The sequence below is a fragment of the Osmia lignaria genome, chromosome 6, assembly GCF_051020975.1.
Source record: "Osmia lignaria lignaria isolate PbOS001 chromosome 6, iyOsmLign1, whole genome shotgun sequence".
NCBI lineage: Eukaryota > Metazoa > Arthropoda > Insecta > Hymenoptera > Megachilidae > Osmia > Osmia lignaria.
This window is the reverse complement of record NC_135037.1, coordinates 10154877-10172172: the sequence shown is the minus strand read 5'-3', so window position 1 is coordinate 10172172 and position 17296 is coordinate 10154877. Positions and strand designations below refer to the sequence as shown.

The 17296-nt window shown below is 34.1% G+C and overlaps 6 protein-coding genes across 9 annotated transcripts in view; 4 read left to right on the top strand and 2 right to left on the bottom strand.

Moving 5' to 3' along the window:
* Positions 1–1875: 1875 nt before the first annotated feature.
* On the bottom strand, positions 1876–4070 carry Phm (Peptidylglycine-alpha-hydroxylating monooxygenase). Its single transcript, XM_034331584.2, has 3 exons — positions 3903–4070; positions 3575–3793; positions 1876–3501 (listed from the first exon to the last, which is right to left on the bottom strand). Exons 1-3 carry the CDS (start codon positions 4068–4070, stop codon positions 2830–2832), a joined length of 1059 nt encoding a protein of 352 aa, XP_034187475.2. The 3' UTR covers positions 1876–2829.
* Positions 4071–4091: 21 nt separating this feature from the next.
* Positions 4092–7743, bottom strand: Arl6 (ADP ribosylation factor-like 6). Of its 2 annotated transcripts, none has more exons than XM_034331588.2 (3): positions 7399–7743; positions 5070–5249; positions 4092–4793 (listed from the first exon to the last, which is right to left on the bottom strand). In XM_034331588.2, exons 1-3 carry the CDS (start codon positions 7574–7576, stop codon positions 4582–4584), a joined length of 570 nt encoding a protein of 189 aa, XP_034187479.1. In that variant the 5' UTR covers positions 7577–7743; the 3' UTR covers positions 4092–4581. The 2 variants fall into 2 exon arrangements, with proteins under 2 accessions (XP_034187479.1, XP_034187480.1); XM_034331589.2 differs by having other exon boundaries at positions 7492–7742.
* Positions 5302–7234, top strand: LOC117607641 (uncharacterized). 2 transcript variants are annotated; one of them, XM_034331579.2, is made up of 5 exons: positions 5302–5578; positions 5661–6142; positions 6226–6561; positions 6639–6728; positions 6791–6945. In XM_034331579.2, the coding sequence occupies exons 1-5, from the start codon at positions 5419–5421 to the stop codon at positions 6806–6808; spliced, it is 1086 nt and encodes a 361-aa protein (XP_034187470.2). In that variant the 5' UTR covers positions 5302–5418; the 3' UTR covers positions 6809–6945. The 2 variants fall into 2 exon arrangements, with proteins under 2 accessions (XP_034187470.2, XP_034187469.2); XM_034331578.2 differs by having other exon boundaries at positions 5404–5578; positions 6639–7234.
* A 93-nt stretch (positions 7744–7836) lies between the features above and the next one.
* Positions 7837–9907, top strand: LTV1 (LTV1 ribosome biogenesis factor). 2 transcript variants are annotated; one of them, XM_034331582.2, is made up of 7 exons: positions 7837–7989; positions 8076–8634; positions 8715–8911; positions 8973–9101; positions 9159–9350; positions 9433–9675; positions 9748–9907. In XM_034331582.2, exons 1-7 carry the CDS (start codon positions 7987–7989, stop codon positions 9859–9861), a joined length of 1437 nt encoding a protein of 478 aa, XP_034187473.1. In that variant the 5' UTR covers positions 7837–7986; the 3' UTR covers positions 9862–9907. The 2 variants fall into 2 exon arrangements, with proteins under 2 accessions (XP_034187473.1, XP_034187471.1); XM_034331580.2 differs by having other exon boundaries at positions 7838–7989; positions 9430–9675.
* Positions 9908–10126: 219 nt separating this feature from the next.
* Positions 10127–11721, top strand: Vha13 (V-type proton ATPase subunit Vha13). Its single transcript, XM_034331592.2, has 4 exons — positions 10127–10303; positions 10680–10780; positions 10880–10978; positions 11065–11721. The coding sequence occupies exons 1-4, from the start codon at positions 10222–10224 to the stop codon at positions 11137–11139; spliced, it is 357 nt and encodes a 118-aa protein (XP_034187483.1). The 5' UTR covers positions 10127–10221; the 3' UTR covers positions 11140–11721.
* A 589-nt stretch (positions 11722–12310) lies between these two features.
* Positions 12311–17296, top strand: part of dnr1 (E3 ubiquitin-protein ligase defense repressor 1) — a 58330-nt gene continuing 53344 nt past the window's right edge. Inside the window, exon 1 of the mRNA XM_034331583.2 lies at positions 12311–12879. Coding sequence (XP_034187474.1) covers positions 12793–12879 — 87 coding nt within the window. The 5' untranslated portion in view covers positions 12311–12792. The remainder of the gene's footprint in view (positions 12880–17296) is intronic.

Sequence of the window (17296 nt, the reverse complement as noted above, 5' to 3'; positions counted from 1 at the left end):
ACGAAGGATCACGAGTGCAAACGGTTTGCTGCAATTGAGAAAAATAATACGGAGGAAAGAACGGAAAGATATTGAAAAGTCGAGTCGTTTGAGAGCACGTTCACTGCTTTAATGCAATGGAATCAAGGCGTTAAATTAAAAAAATGAATCTTCCGTATGGTTAAAATTTCATCTGGCAGCACTAGCTATTTCTACTGTCCGGTAATCGCGTTAACGCGTATTTATTTTCACAGGAATTCTTCGAAGATGTGCCACATTGACAAATACGCTGGCTCGAGTCAATGAATGTAGCCTCGTTTGCCGTTAATGGGCAGCGTATTTACAAATAAAGTTTTGCAATAAAAAATTACGTCTCCTTGTGCAAATGCGCAGGAGACGAGTTGAAAACCGAGACGCAAACCAGCCTGTTCACACTTATCAGTGTTTAAGATATGATCTTAATCGTATGGAAGGAAGCAGTACACGAGGTGACGGTCAAATCACGGCCTCTTCTTGTTGGTTGACGAGATAGAGAGAAAAAAGAATAAGGAAACAAAGGTTGTGCCAAAGTCTACTTAGTTTGTGCGGCAAGCTGACATCGAAGAAAACGTGATCGAGGCCTTACTTTCGAAGTTGCCTCCAAAGCATACCTACAACCGATCGGGCTGCATGTGCTCCAGTCGCTTTCCTAACGACGAGACATGCTTTTACCAACGATGATACTTTTATGCGCGCGTGACGTCCCGTTTTCATTGACTCATTATCGCTCCCCTCGGAATCTCGAACCACCTACATAGGTGGTAGCTACCAGTTTCCCTTTAACCCTTCCCTCCAGGAAGAGTATGGATTCGTGAAAAAGAGATTGCAACCATCTGACCCGCGTGAAAGGATAACGTATTGCTAAAATCAAGAAAATCCATTCCATTAGTGTAAAGAGAGAGTTTCAACAATTTATTCCTGTCATTCTGGAGTTCGTTTTCCTTTCGATGGTACGCGTTACGAAATCTGGAACGAAAGTTAAATATTTCGTTTTAAAGAAAAAAAATTCGTCGCGATTACCATACTAAATATTCGATTAACTTTCTCTTAAATATAAACTGTATATGCTGTACAAAGTTGTCATCTATTTACGTTGTCTACGCGAGCGGAAATCTAATGAATACCATTCGAAAGGATTGTTTTTGCTTCACCTTCGTTGTATCGATAAAACGTAATGTATCAGGTGATAAACTAAAAGTACATATATAAGTACTTGTTTTAATTTCTTATTAAGGATCATTCCTGACCTTGGTTTTTCGTCGAAAGAGAGCGATCGAGACTTGTTCGACGAAAGTACTCGTACATATGGTTACTTACTTACAAGAGGACCGGAAATACGGAACGAACCGAGGCGAGGCCGCGTGTCAATTTTACTTTCACAAACTCGTATTACAATTACAATTTCGATAGCACAGTTCACGTTTGAATTATTTGTAATGCATACAAGTAAACAGTAAAATATGGCTACGTATGTTTAATTGACTTTTAAAAATTTGATACGCTTGTAGTATTTCTACCGCTCAATTACGAATCCTTTGGGTAGTAAATGATTAACAGGTTCAAACGAGCATTGGAATTGCAATCGGAGACTGGGGAAAAGATTGATAGTTTCTCTAACGGAGACGCATCGATAGATGTGATGTGTTGAACCACACCTCCGTTAGATTCTTCGACATGTTCGCTGCACTTTCTCCGTTCATTTGTTTTCCAAAAACGTACGTCCACGTTCATCGACATACTTTTTAAAAGGGGATCCCCATTTTACCGGACAAAATACCTCGCAATCCATTTAGCTGATTACAATTATCAAATTGAAAGAGCAATGTAGATGAATAAAAAGAAATTAATTAATTCACAATTTTCAATATAAGCATGATTTATTAGGGAATAAGTATAATATTAAATTCATAGAAACTCATTCGCGCCTTCTCTGCACAACTTGGAAAATAATTTATATTTGTTACACTTATCGGTACGTAGAGTAAAATCGCGTCAAGGTACGTCATGATTATGTTTTACTTTCAGTCGTTTAAGTTTAAAAATATTCTCTTGCGTACACTTCGAAAATACTGTTCAGTTTAAAAAATTATTATTAGTTATAATAACTTATGTCAGTATACAATTCAACAGTAACTGTTCCATCTTATATTAATGCGCATCTCATTAATAGTAAGTGTCACAGAAATAACGGTTGAAATTTTTTTAATAATTTCTTTTTTGGAATGAATAATAAAAAAAATGCTATTTAAGTACCACAGGCTAATTCTATGTACAAACACAATTAAAATAAACTAAATACACAATAGAAAATTCTTTTAAGTTTTGCAAAATAAATTAGAGACAAATAAATAATTTTCCACCAGCTCAGAAGAACATACAAAAAATAGGATTAACTACGCGCATACATATACAAAATGCATTATCTGTGCGTGAACGATTAATCCCAATCGAAATTTAACAAATGAGAAGAACAATAAGATTACATACTATTTTTAGGCCTAGTATGATATACAACCTGTTTAAAATTAGTTTTCACATGGTACAATTACCCCACTTTGATACATACACAGTATAATTAAAGCTAGCTAAATACAATTCTTCGGATGTAAAGTATCTTTAATAAAACTAAATTTAAATGAAATAAAAATATATATTAGACTGTAAAGAGGAACAATAATTATTATCTAACATGGAAGAAATGAGCGCTATTCTACAACAAATAGACAAAATCCTTCCATAAACTCTGTTTCATTATCAACAACCTCAAATCCGTATCAGTTTCGATCCTGAATGTCTGTAATTAACATGACTTTATAAACTGGATGCTTCTATATCAGGAATGTTAAAAAGTCCAGCATCTTTCCAATAATAAACAGGAGGACCATTGGAAAAACAATACTTCATGGATAATGGTTCATCGTTTTCAACATAATACATTAAATAGAAATTACACATTTCATCTGCTTTAGTACTACCTATATAGGTCCAAATATCTCGTGTACTATGCATAGTACAACGAGCCGCTATTTGATCTCCTTGTTCAGCTGAAACCTTATTATGTACAGGATAAAACATTTGAGGTGTCAGAGGATCTCTTTTGCCTAATTCTGTCCAGGTATAATCTGGTTTTATCAAATATCCAGATACTACTTTCCCAAGTGAATGTGTATGAGTTCTATATGCTATAGGGTGGATAGTTTTGTTCTCTTTTATTGTACAAGCTGTTTCCATATATGTTGTACTTCTAGGTGGTATAGCACCAGATGTTCCCAATAAAAGAACTCCAGCTAATTTATTCAATGGACGTAAAGTATAATGCAAGAATACACCCGAATCATCGGTTCCACCATCTTTAAACTGATCAATGTGAGCATAGTGAACTTGTAGAACTAAATATTTTATTGGAGAATCTCCACCAACCTTAAAACCCACTCCTTCTGGTAAAATTAAAGTTGGTGCATCTCGAGCCCAAGCATACAATATCTATAAAATACATTAATCATTCCTGCATACAAAACTATTGTATTTTTGTATCCTATTACTTTATATTAAATACCTGTGACTCTTTTGCGCAAGGAACCATTGTCTCTTCTTTGTCATTCGTACGATGTCCCATTTCACCACAATTCCATATGGATTTTGAACTGCCAGGTTTACCACAACCATATAAAATTATGTGATGGGCACTTGCCATTGTTGCATTTGGTTCAAAACCAGTTAAATAGTAATTTTGGGAGGGATCCACTTTAACTGGAGTACATAAATATAATTCTTCCTAAAAATTATAAAAAATATGCCGTATGTGTTTTATTATTTAAATACCAATAAAACATAAGGAAACAAGCAAAGTATCGAATAAAATTTTAATGACAACATGCATTTACCTTGTTTGGTCTAACATTTGGCATTAGTAACGCATACTTGTTTACACTATTACACTGTGTGAACTTAAAGAAAATCGCGAATAAAGTACAAATTATAAATGCGTAATCTCCTTTCATTTTTCGATTATTTTTCAAATGGATTTTAATGGACAACCAACAAGTCCACATGAATCCTTCAAACGTCACAGGGATCGATACGATACAATCCCACGCACAGGTAGTCGCTGACGTAGCAATGAGAAAATTCTATAAACGCCATCTGGCAAAACAGGCACATTTATTAGATACAAAATTTTTGTAAAATACATGTTCTACCAAATAATTTCAATACACATTAGCTACAAATAAATAATATACATATACATAAATTACGGTATAAACACGCGTTTATATAACATTATTGGACGGAATCTAACTACATATGCACCTAGCTGGCTACTATACAATCATGTATGTGCATTACATACAGACGTGTGTGTTTTTCATTCATACAATGTTTCATTCATGAAATCATTATCGTTCGAAATATTGAATGAAATAATCATAATATTATGAATATAAATTTTCGCCAGATACTTACAATCGTATTTAAAAAGTTTAGTGTTTAAAAAGAATATATATATACTTGATCTAATTAAGTTTTATCAGCAAAAACTTTTACGATGCACTAAAATTATTTTTATCTTTTATTAATGAATATGTCGCGAATTTGATCTGTAAGCCATTCAATGCCTAATTGCAGTCCCTCTCCAGTGATCGCATTTGTTGCTCGTATATGCCAAGGTTTATTCTGTATGCGATCAAGACCGAGTCCAGCAACAAGTTTAACAGTAGTCAAAGAGTCAGGCAGATCCATTTTATTTGCCAAAAAAAGAATCGGTATTTTGCGGCCTATAACGTTTTGAATATAGAAAATTCAATTTTTAATATATACATACCGCAGTTCACCAGAGTCCATAACTGCGACGCGCAGGTTGGAAGATGGTGGGGGAACGCAGCGAGCTCTCCGCTAATCGCTTTCCACTTCGTTTGGGAATATCGCCAATCAGGGCGAAGATGCGCACTGGAGGTGCGCGGAAAACGAAAACTGGTCTTTTCGCAATTATGGACTCTGGTGAACTGCGTATGTATGTATCTATTACTGGAAAATAGCGAAAAAATTTATACCTGCTACATCTGGATGTTGAAGAAGCATATCTAATTCTTCTTTAACAACAACTAATCGCAATTTGTCACTGCTATCGATTATAAAAATAATACCATGACAATCCTTATAATAATGTTCCCATAGCGATCTATGACGATCATGCCCTGACATATCGAATGCCGTGAAATTAACATTTTTGACTGAAAAGAAATGATACTTTCACGTAATTAAACTTATCTTAATATAGTTTTTTGATATAGTAGTATAATAAATATAGTAATGCAATCAACGAGTATATTTAATATTAATTCCTAACTTGATACAGCACCACCTCCCCCTTCGTTATCTGTTTCTTTCCGATGCAAATGAATGAGAATCACTGAACGTAAAGATAGTATTAAGTGTATATTGGCGCGATATCATTTAAAAGCGTCTGAATGCAATTTTATAAAATACGATATAAACATGGAAATGCATACAATTATTAACGATATTATTAATAATGAAAATGATTGTGAAACAAATAAAGGTAAGTATAATATTGGTTTAGTAAAACTAACCCCATAATACTAATGTCAAATATAATGTTACATTATGATGTTCAATTTTAGAATCTGCAAACGAGTTAAAAAGCAAGCTGAGAAAACAAATAGAAAATTTAAAATTTTTAATCTATCAAACTGAATGTAATTTAGGTATATCAAAATTTTCAAACACTGAATGTTGTATTGTTGAATCAGAGGTATCTAATCCTGTAAGTCCTAAGAAAATTCTAAATATCGATGCACAGTTAGAATCTGCATTGTATAAGTATTCTAGTTTTTATTGTGTTAAGTATACAAAACAAGAATGTGTATTTAATTTTTCATCCTTAAATAAATGTGACAAAAAAAATACTTTCGCTGTACAAATTTTAATGAATAAAGAAAAAATTACATTAGGAAAATGGTTAATGCCAATGCCAATTGACTTGATTGATTTGATGTTAGAACTGTCCATCAAAGAGTTAAAAGACTTGCCTTATTTTTTTAAAACTTGCAAACATTATAATGATTGTTATTTTATGCGACATGAACAATTTGTTGCACTGATGGTAAGCCTGTTAATGATCTATTTTTTATTTTTTTGTAATTTGATACATGTAATGAAGTATTAAACATATTCTTTACTTTGTAGGATATTGTTTCTGATACAAAAAATTGCAACTTGCAAGCAAATTTACAGTATACACAAATTAATTTAGAACTAATGAGAGTATATGATAAAATTAATGATAAATATATAGATATAATCATATATCTTCTATATAATTTTAATGAAATAAGACCATATAAAATTAAAGTAGATTCAATGTCGAAGGAAACATTAGATCCAAAGACAATAAAACATTTAAAAGTAACTTTAGCATGTTTTAAACAGTTTCATTTATACAAAGCATTTAAGAAAATATTGAATAAAGGAGCATTTATATGGTCAAAAGAAGAAGATGAAGATAGTCCACTAGAAATGAATGTATGTTGAAATCCTGATTCATTTAAAATGAAAAATCATTCATTTCATTTTATTAACATAATTATGATTACTTTTAGAATTCAGACTGTTCGGATAATGATGGATTATTGGGGGAGTATTTATTATCAGAACAAAAATCTTTAGAACTTTCAAAAAGGAGAAGAAAAGTAAGAAAGAAACAAAATACAATTAAAAGACAAAAGATTGATGATGTTTTAAATTTACCTAGTACCTCCAAAGATACTAGACATTCCAGATCATTTCAAGATAAAAACAAAGAAAAAGAACAAGAATTTGAGAATAGAAAGCAACATTCAGAAAGTGAAAATGACAGTGATATTACAGAATCAACACCACTTGTTAATAAATCAAATCAAAAGAAACCAAGGCAGAGAAAACTGGAATTTCATAAGAATAAATCAAACTTGCATGTAAAGAATGATGATGTATCTTCTAAGATAACATCATTTAAAAAAAAAACAGTTTACAAGAAACAAAATCAACCATTTACTAGTACTCCAAAACATGAAAAGAAGCAAGATTCTAAATTGATTATATCAAGTAACACTGACATTAGTGACATTACAATAAATGCAAAATAAAGTGAAGATTAACTCTATTAATAAAGTTATTAAGTAGGTACAAATGAAAAGGAACATAATGTTTTATATGTCATGTATTCAGATTCGTATTCATGTATATTTTGTAAAAATAAATTTTGTAACCTAATGTAATTGTGTGCTTGAATAAACCAGCAAGTGCAAGTAATAACATAGAATAACTGTAAGCTCGTCAATTCAACATCGAACGTCGTTTGCTCGTCATTATTTAACTTACATGAAAATTTTTCAACATTATACCCAACAGTGGGTACTATGTCTATGCAACGGTCATCCTCGCGTTTGAAATTATTTATGACCGTTGACTTACCGCTATTGTTAAGGCCCACTACTAAAACATTTACTTCTTTTTTTTTAAGACCTAAAAGATTTGCTAATCGATCAAAGAGTCCCATTGTTTTATGTTTCCTTGAAGGTTTGTTGCGTCTTTATCGAACGTCAGTAGTCTATGTTGTTGATATTGACTACTGTTAGGAAGAAGGGCAGATTTAAAAACAAATATGAAATAAACCTTTTTATAGAATTTATATTTAGTTTAAGCATTATTAATATTATAATTTATGTATCTATATATAAGTATATAATTTTAATACTTTGGGAAAAGATTGGGCAAACGTTTGAATTTGTAATATTAGTATGGCGAATTTTCTCATGAACATGAGAACCACTGATGAATCGTGTTTTTATATTATGTGTGACATGTATCACATTAATAAACAGAATTTAACTCTGCAAATAATTAAAAATAGTTTTCTACAGTAATTTGTACCTTAATATTGTTCATTGAACAAAAAGTTCTACAAAAATGGTAAATCTTTAGCTTAAAATACATTTAATTGTATAAATGTTATGAGGTAGGTTATTTTTTACATGAGGTATTTTTTAAATTTTTAGCCGAAAGGAAAAACGAAGAAATTTATCGATAAGAAAAATTCAGTCACATTTCATTTAGTTCATCGATCACAAAGAGATCCGTTAATTGCTGATGAAACAGCGCCGCAACGTGTTCTTGTACCTGTTGGAAATGCACAAGCTGCTAAAGTCGAGAAAAAGAAATTGGATGAAGATAAACGCAGAAAAGAACAGCAAAAATATGGCATATATTTTGATGATGATTATGATTATTTACAACATCTTAAAGATGTCAATTCTTTAACAGCTGAATGGGAACGTGTAGATAATACAACCTCTTCAAAGACAAATGATAATAAAGATGCTCCAAAAATTAATCTACCATCTTCTGTATTTGCATCAAATGTAGAAGAAAAAGTTGGACTGCTTAACAGAGCAGCTCCAGTTTCTGGATTACAATTAGACTTAGATCCAGATGTAGTTGCAGCTATGGATGATGATTTTAATTATGAAGATCCAGAAAATCAATTAGAAGACAATTTTATAGAATTGGCTAATGTTAGCAGCAGCGATGGTGAATTTCCACAAGATCAAGATGATGGTATGTTGTATTTGGTACATTTATAATAATACATTATACATAACATTTTATATATTACAAATATGAATTGAATGAATCAGGTCAAGCATCTGACTTTTCATCAGAAGGACATATGGAATTATCTGATGAGGAACAAGATGAAGTACATAGTTTAAATGGCCCTCAGTATACTTTTAAAGAAGAAGAAACAAAATCACGTTTTACAGAATATTCAATGAGTAGCAGTGTAATGAGAAGAAATGAACAGTTAACACTTCTAGATGATAAGTTTGAAAAAGTATGTACTTACTGTCATGAAATGTTGTTTTATGTAATAAAACACAGTGTCATTTTCACAGTTGTATGCAGCATATGATGATACTGAAATTGGTGCTTTAGATTGTGATGAAATTGAAGGATATATAGCACCAGATTCAGAATTAGTTTTTCAGTGTGCAGCAGAATTTGAACAACAGCAAACTGAGGATGTAAGTATTGCAAAAATACTTGTAAGTAAAATGTCATTCGTTATTGTATTTTTATAGGCTGATAATGTTGCAAAACTTATGAAAGACAAAATGAAAATTTTGGAAAAAGAATACTCTAGTTCTGAGGATGAAAACAGCCTAGAAGAACTTGTTGTTGATGCAAGAGAAAGAGAGAAGTGGGACTGTGAGAGTATTATTAGTACATACAGCAATATTTATAACCATCCAAAGTTAATTTCTGAACCAAAAGTAGGATATTCAATAATAATTTATTTAATTATTTATTTTATTTAGCACGTAGTTATGATTTCTGTGATTTTTTTCGTAGCAGCCACAAAAGATTAAAGTCGATCCAAAAACCGGTATTCCAAGAAACGTGTTAGATTGTTCTGAAAAATTAACTGCTAAAAGCTTAGCTCAGTTTGATCAACAAAATGAAAATAATAAACCAAAGGGACCTCAATCCATTGCAGAAACTATGAGATCAACTTTAAGTACATTAAGTATAAGACCAAAAAATGAAACTCCTGAAGAAAGAAAGCAAAGAAAAAGAGCACTGAAAGAATATAGAAAAGTAGGATTAGCTTGTTGATTTTGAATTTGTATAGTACAGTGTAAGTCACTAATCAACCTCTGTTAATTTCAGGAAAGACGAGAAGAAAGAAAAGCAAATACTGAAGCATTTAAAGAGGAAAAGAAACGTCAAGAAAAAATTTTATTAAATAATAAACAAAACGTACAAGGAAATCGAATACTTTAATACATTTGTATTCGTTTTGTAAACAAACTAATTCGTATTACATTGTACATTAAATATGTTATCTACGAATAAAACGAAATTTATTTAATATAAATTGTTTAGTTATTATATATATATGTATATAACCTAAAAACTATGTTAATATTTTTGAAATAGCTCAATTTGTTGAGCGTACGCTCGTGCCATTTTGTAGATTGCGGTTAGTGCATCTGTTAATTTACAAGTTGTTGAACACGTGAGAGCACAACGTAAAGCGCCATCGTTTAAGGCGGGGCAAACAACGGAAACTCCAAAGTCATATGATCGATTTGTGATTCCTTTAGAATACAGCATTCTCCATTGTTCACGTTGGTTGCAAAGATGGCCAGTCAAACGCAAGGTATTCAGCAACTTTTGGCAGCTGAAAAAAGAGCTGCAGAGAAAGTTTCAGAAGCTAGAAAACGTGAGTTTTTGTTCAAGTGTTATAATTCTTACTCTAATCTTGATACGGTCTAAACATAACACGTTGTGATAAACTCTTCTATGACCCTGAGTTTAAATGGGTGTAACCTTTCAAATGCATTGAAAACTGATATTTGAATTTATATGGATAAAGATTGTAGTATTTTTGTTTTGTAGTATTTTATTTAAAATATTAAAGGCTTCGAGATGACACCTGAGTATTATTAAAGTTAAACTAACCTTTTATTAATGCAAGAGGTAATGCGAGAAATATAAATTTTAAGCTTATTTTATTTTCCTTGTGTAAAAATTCTAATAATTAAATTGATGAAAATTATCGAAATAAAATTTGAGCAATAAGTTGTTTCTATTCTTAGGTAAAGCACGTCGATTGAAGCAAGCAAAAGAAGAAGCTCAAGATGAGATTGAAAAGTACAGGCAAGAACGGGAAAAGCAATTCCGTGAATTTGAAGCTAAGGTGATTGATTTTTAACATAACATAGTCCTTCAAATCAAATGTTTCTAGGCTGTAATGACTGTAAAACAAAGACATCTATCTTATTTTATTGTTGCTTAGCATATGGGATCAAAAGAGGATGTAGCAGCACGTATAGAAGCTGATACAAAAATAAAAATTGAAGAAATGAATAAAGCTGTGGCAATGCACAAAAATGCTGTAAGTTGAAATAAAATTTTGACTCACTGAAGTACAAAAATTCATTAGTTCAAAATATTTTACTAAAAATATTTTGTGTCTTACAGATTATGCTTAAAATTTTGGAGTTGGCATATGAGATTAAACCACAATTACACAAGAATTACCGTTTTGATCATTAAGTTTCAAGAAATATATGGGTTAATTATAAATACTACATCATATGCTATGAATGTACATTAAGTAATTTCCTTTATCATATCTTTAAACGTATTTTTCATCATTATGTTGTACTTTTATTGCAAATAGTGTATATCTCTTAATCTTAGATGGTGGTATTTGAATTATTATTATTATAGTCCTTTTCCGCAATTACTTCACGACAATAAATGTAATTGTATCTATAGCAAACTTTTACCACCATGTTGGAAAGTTTGAAGATCATTGTAGTTAAATTACTATTGTAATACAAACGTATTGAACGAATTTTCGTCATTGTGATATATCAAGGCTTAGATATATTAGGATGACGTGTAAATGTTAAAATTTAGGTCAAGGTGGTAGCAAGAAATTGTACATCATTGAGCACATGTTGTTAGATGTCATTCCATAATTCTACTATATCAAGGGTATAAAATGCGCTTAAAAAGTACCATACAGCCTCCCAAGAATTACAGTTTAGCTTCCCATCAAACGTGATTCTCGTGATGATGTATACTGCACGTACTACTTGTTTTATTTGAAATTTTTAAACATTGTTAATTTATAAAAAGAAAAATTATACCCCACATATACACCCTGCACCTGCAAGCTGTTTCATCTGTACAGTATTAATGTTCAAAAATAAAAACACTTAAGGCTAATCCGTTTCGTAATTGATACCTTAAATCTTTCCGAAATGCTTTCATTATGATTTGCGTTTCGTGGAAAAGAAAAAAATGTGATATTGTCAATGTTTGCCATTACGATTGCATAATATATCTACGTAATTATTACATAAAACGTTTTGCGATTTTTTACATATGTACCGTAGTATTTAAAGTTTCAAGCGCGTTAATCGTAAGACTTATTATTGATACAACTTAAAAACTACAATTGAAAGACATTTGCTTGTAATTTATTAACAAAGTTTGAAATACATTGTAAAATGACTGTTAATTCAATAATCATTGTCATTCGCAATTTTAAGTTTTTTGGCTGTTTGCGTTTGACGCATGCGCAGTTTTAGTTGCAAAGTAATTGGCCGCTTCTGTTCACGCTTATCGCAATTGGTTAGATGTTCAGATAGAAAAGAAACTATTCTAAATATGGAGGGGGAATCAGCTGTGTAAACCTAACCTTCCCTTACCGAACGGATCGTGTTCAGAGAAGACAGTGGTACGTTGGATTGCGCGTAGTGCGTGTGTGGTGCGTTTACAACACTAGCGCCACGCTACAGAGACTGAAAGGTGATTCGATTTCGCGAACTAATCCTGGCAGCGCGGAGCGGTCAGTACGTGTGCCATTCTGCACCGAGAAATGGAAGCCGACGAAACGCGTCCGAGTAATACGAGTGCGAGCACGTTGCCGATGGACGAAGTCGTGTGTGAGCACGCAGTGACAGCTGTGCACGAGTACGGGTTTTAAATTTGTTATGATCAAGAACGTACCGGGTAGAACCGGTCGCCGACCAACTGCGATTCCGGAGAAGAGATCGTTTTAGATGCGCTTGTCGAAAGTTTAGTGAACGTGAATTTTGGTTTTTGGTTTATCACCGCCGTTTCGGAGTCGTATCGCGAGTTTCGGCAAGAAAGCAGGGCTGTGTGTACGAACGTCTTTGGATACAACCTGACAAGATGTGGTGTCTCGTTAGTCAAGCCAATTCCGTCATCCTCGAAGTGCAAGTCGACCCTAAAGCCATCGGTCAGGAGTGTCTTGAAAAGGTAAGTCATTATATTATTACTCTTCTTCCCTTGTTTTTATGCGTCCCAAAAGAGTTGTAAAAACATTTTTCCAAGTTTCCAACATAGCGTCAATGTATAGCATTTTTTCTTTCTCTTTAACCTGTTCACAATACAAAATCGCGGAAACTGACAGAAGGATAATCGAAATCTGTATAATTTTCATTCTTTTTTCAATTTCCTTTTATTCGAATGTGCAAATATGCTGACGTACCCGTACATGTAATTAAAACTATTGGAGTATGAAATGAAAGCACATAAATTAAATCGTGCTCCTTTGTCTCTGTATCGCGGGTATCGTTTCCAGTGTAAACAATAATAAAGCGACCGTTTGCCGTACGTGACGCCGATCGTGTTTATCATCTGGAATATAGCGGGACAGTAGAAGTATTCATTGAAAAATGTTGAATATAATTTTATCGGTGAAATGTATGAATTTCGCGTCTCATCGGTTTCATCGGATTTCATAGGACATTTTTACGAAAGTTCGACGTAGCGAGCATGCGATAATGTGCCAGCTCGCGGAAACTTCAGGTCGCATCGGTTAACGGAAGACTGTGTGAACGCTACCTTAAGGCTAGCTCGTAACTCACGTGCGCAACAGATGCCCCAAAAACATTCGGCTACCCGTTGCTGCAATTCGAAATTTGACAACTCGCTCGTCTCTTCTACATTTATTATCTTGTTTACGATGATGAACCGTGATCATTTTCGCGTTGTAACTTGCACAGGTAAATCATCGATGTCGTCTATCGAATAAAAGTAGTGAAAAATGGAGCCTAGCGACGCGATGTTACGTGATCGAAGTTGATTTCGAGATGGTGACGATTATCAAGGCGTTCCTATATTTAATTTATTCGCGACCTAGGGTGACCTCGCGAACAACCTCGGTGGTCGTTTTACCACTAGCGACGTGTTCGTTCTTCTTCGGGATTTAACCCTATTTATAGATGCGAGACGCATCGGTTGCGTGTAAGGCTGCTAGCCTTATTCCCCTTGCTGTCTGCTCTTTGTACTGCGCTTACCTATCTCACCTATAAAGACCCTTATCGTCCGAGTTGAAAATAACCATCTTCCCGAAGTAGAAATGATAATTTCAAACACTGGCTATCTTGCAGTAAAACATTTATCTTGCTCCTTGTCACCGCTAAGCCGGTCTTTGGTACTTTGTTTGTCCAGTTAACCAACTAGGTAAGTCTGTGTGCATAAATCGCGGTAGTGAAAGATGGAGAACGTTAACGCTTCTGATATCTTTCCCAAAATTTTTACTACGAACTGGAAAACTGGATTCGCGTTGATATTTTAAAGAAATTAAAAAAAAAAAAAAAATGATGATATTTCGATGGTTGAAGGTATCGAAGTAGCAAAGATTATCGCCTAGAAAGGATTACTTTTAATTTGACGAGACGCGTTAATTGCATGAAAATATCTTTGAAAGACAGATATATAGATCTTTGAGATCGTAGGAAGGAAAGTAAGCAAGCTGCTGTCCCCATGCAAACGAGAGCCGTGTTTACCTGCAATATCAATCCGTGCAGAGCACTCGACGATGATTACGGTGCAACCAAGTGGGTCAAAGCCTAACTGGGTCGCAATTTCACTGAGCATCGTATTATTAGATGCTTGATGCATGCCCACCGACAAAATCGTCGAACGCGTTTTCAATTTAACTACGAGGACCCTCCCTCGTCCTCCCTGGACGAGGGAGGACCGACGAAACTGAACGAGATTAAATCTTTCCTTTCTATCCACGAGATATTTCGTTCTCTAATTAAGGAAAGTAAAGTTCAGTTCGATGGATAACGAGTAGAAAGGGGGATAATGTTGTAGACACGTTCGAAAAGCTTTTCCCGTCGCGACGCGGAGAAAAATTTAATGTTATCGCGACGACGGGTGTTTTTACGAAAAGTTTCAACGCTTAACGCGAGTGGAAGGTAATTCGGTGGAGCAAGTTTTAAGGAAAATATGCGCGCGAGCAGTTACCAAAAACTTTCGCCGTTTTACTTGGTGAGACAGTCTCCTAGAAAATTAGGTCGATGTCGATAGGAATTACCTGGTCTTTGTGTCTCTAGGTTGATGCGACAGACTCGCCTTTCTTTACATTCAGATAATCCGTATTTATTCGCTTCTATTTCGAGACATGTTCGAGATCGAAGCATCGAACTTTCCCAAACGAAATCGTCTATCGTCCGCCTTATGTCTCCATCCGTCGTTTCGAAAGTATCTGAAAAGTAGAATTTTAAACGAATCGCATTTGGTTACGTGACTTGTGAAAAGTAATTCGAAGTTAAAGCGACAAAGTCGCGAGCGAACGATAGCCGCTTTACTCGCGTGCTTTCACCCGAAAACGTGCAAGTTTTCGACACCTCGACGTGGAGTTTCGAAACGGATAAACAAGGTGCACGGTCTAGTCTAGATTCTAGAATGCTTTTGTCAGCAGCGGTCCTCGAAGGATCATTCAAATGCGGAGACCGCAACTTGATTAACGGATCGGTAATAGATTATCGGAAATAGAGTTTTTCAAATAAAGATTTCGGCCCACTTTGCTGCGTGGGCTTATGGGTGCGCCGTGGTGCGGCCCGGCGCCAACGATTCGGAACTTGACCCAAAAAATACAATGCGACCACTATTCGTTCACACGGCGGTGTAGATTTACGATTTTGAAAATACGGGTGGTCCGCTGGAGTCGAAAATCCTTTTAGGACGGACCTGGCCAACTCGATGCTCATGGCACAGTAGGACTGTGCCCGCATGTAGTAAAACGCTCCAACGAGAGAACACTGACCACGTGCTGTTTGTCAGTAAACACTATTATATGTACATTTATTCTAACGTTTCCCTTCTGAAATGCTAATCTGTTTATGGAAACGATTTAACGCTGAAAGAGTGGAGAGGTTGGTTTACTGCTTCTGTCGTAATGATGTTTATAACTTTCCAAGGAGATGTTTTCAATTTTATCTTGAACGTTTGATTTGTAATTCTAATGTCTGTCGTAAATTTAACATAGGTTAAGATTTAGTCTAAATATAACTTACACTTCAGTTTATTAGGTAACGAACGGGTTACGAGGTTATCGAATGAAAAAAAATTCAGTTTAAATCAACTTATTTTTGTTGTGTCAATATTATTTCTAATTAATTTGTTCACTTTTTATTGATTTGTGAGTCACGGTGTTTACAGTTTGCTCAGAAGTTATTTTCTTTTCCTCTCTATAATTGCAACGCCGTAAATTTCGTTTAAATATAGCGCAGGTTTCGGTATTCGTTTTAAAATTATGTTTGCCAAGTACTTAACGAGTACGAGAGATAAGTAGATAGATGCGTGGAATGTGAAATTATGAAATTGAAAAATATTCAAATTGACCTCTTTTCGTTAAACTTGGTTATTTCTAATTACACCAATTCCAATTGTGAATTCAAAATCCATTCTCTTAATTCGAATCGTAAAGAAAATTTGCTTTTTTCCAAAATTCTATTTGGTGGTTGTAAGAGGTAGGGAAAGAGCTACGAACGGTTCGTTATCGCGGCAGAATGTACCAGTTACTCTCGGAAGTTCGTGTTAAAGTCGAGTTTTGCGGTGTAATTTGCGTTCGTTTATCAGTAAAACTAGCGTCAACTCGTTCGGCAGTTAAGTGATACTTCTGTAAATGACCATGTCCCTGTGCAGGGAATGAAATGGACAAATCCTTCCGAGGCTAATCAAAAAACAAAATGGAACAAAAACATATTTTCGTTATTTTTTCAATTTCTTTCATACCGAAATGTAAAAAATTTAACTGTTTGAATCAATATTTGTTTTCTTCGTATGCACGGACTCGGAAAATTGAACGATACCGTAGAGTAGTAGAAATTAAACGGGAGAATTTCTAATTACAGAGTTTCTTCTCGTAAATTGTATGCAGGGGTGAAAAAGAAGAACGAGCAGAAATAGGTCGAAGTGACGTAGGATAATTTCTGTGCCCGAGTAATCTTTATCGGTGACGGGTTAATTAACCATTTCCAATTGCACTGAATACACGTATGCGACGATAATTGATTGCGAAAAATTTAATTGCGGTTACGCATCCTTCGATATTTTTTCAAAGTATTTCACAATTTCTGAATGGAAGCGAATTGCGAGATTTTACGGTGATCGAATTGCTGGAAAATTTGAAGAAGAAAGAGCTGTCGAACGTCGCTAATCGTTGCAAAGCCGAAGAACGTGATCTCCTCGATAGGCGGAAAGGATTTGAATTTGATGGAAGTAAAAAAGGGAGGACGGAAAGAATCGATGAGAAAGCGCCAGCTTGCAAAGCGGAGCTTTGGAGTTTAATTAGGTGTAAGAACGGTATCCGATTTTCTTTCACGCTCGCAGGAATGTTCATTTAATTCGAACCATTTCCAAATTTCGCACGAAACCG

Bases quoted from the DNA above. Each gene is read 5' to 3' on its own strand.
- Phm (XM_034331584.2), bottom strand. From the start codon at position 4,070: ATGTGGACTTGTTGGTTGTCCATTAAAATCCATTTGAAAAATAATCGA. The intron at 3,794-3,902 runs GTAAATGCATGT...TATAATTTTTAG, and splicing joins CAAATGTTAGACCAAACAAG to GAAGAATTATATTTATGTAC. The intron at 3,502-3,574 runs GTATTTAATATA...TGTATTTTATAG, and splicing joins CTTGCGCAAAAGAGTCACAG to ATATTGTATGCTTGGGCTCG.
- LOC117607641 (XM_034331578.2), top strand. From the start codon at position 5,419: ATGAGAATCACTGAACGTAAAGATAGTATTAAGTGTATATTGGCGCGA. The intron at 6,143-6,225 runs GTAAGCCTGTTA...TTTACTTTGTAG, and splicing joins AACAATTTGTTGCACTGATG to GATATTGTTTCTGATACAAA. The intron at 6,562-6,638 runs GTATGTTGAAAT...GATTACTTTTAG, and splicing joins ATAGTCCACTAGAAATGAAT to AATTCAGACTGTTCGGATAA.
- Arl6 (XM_034331588.2), bottom strand. From the start codon at position 7,576: ATGGGACTCTTTGATCGATTAGCAAATCTTTTAGGTCTTAAAAAAAAA. The intron at 5,250-7,398 runs GTAAGTTAAATA...ATTTCTTTTCAG, and splicing joins TAATGTTGAAAAATTTTCAT to TCAAAAATGTTAATTTCACG. The intron at 4,794-5,069 runs GTATAAATTTTT...AAAACGTTATAG, and splicing joins TCAACATCCAGATGTAGCAG to GCCGCAAAATACCGATTCTT.
- LTV1 (XM_034331580.2), top strand. The intron at 8,635-8,714 runs GTATGTTGTATT...TGAATGAATCAG, and splicing joins TCCACAAGATCAAGATGATG to GTCAAGCATCTGACTTTTCA. The intron at 9,676-9,747 runs GTAGGATTAGCT...TGTTAATTTCAG, and splicing joins CACTGAAAGAATATAGAAAA to GAAAGACGAGAAGAAAGAAA.
- Vha13 (XM_034331592.2), top strand. From the start codon at position 10,222: ATGGCCAGTCAAACGCAAGGTATTCAGCAACTTTTGGCAGCTGAAAAA. The intron at 10,304-10,679 runs GTGAGTTTTTGT...TTCTATTCTTAG, and splicing joins AGTTTCAGAAGCTAGAAAAC to GTAAAGCACGTCGATTGAAG. The intron at 10,781-10,879 runs GTGATTGATTTT...ATTGTTGCTTAG, and splicing joins TCCGTGAATTTGAAGCTAAG to CATATGGGATCAAAAGAGGA.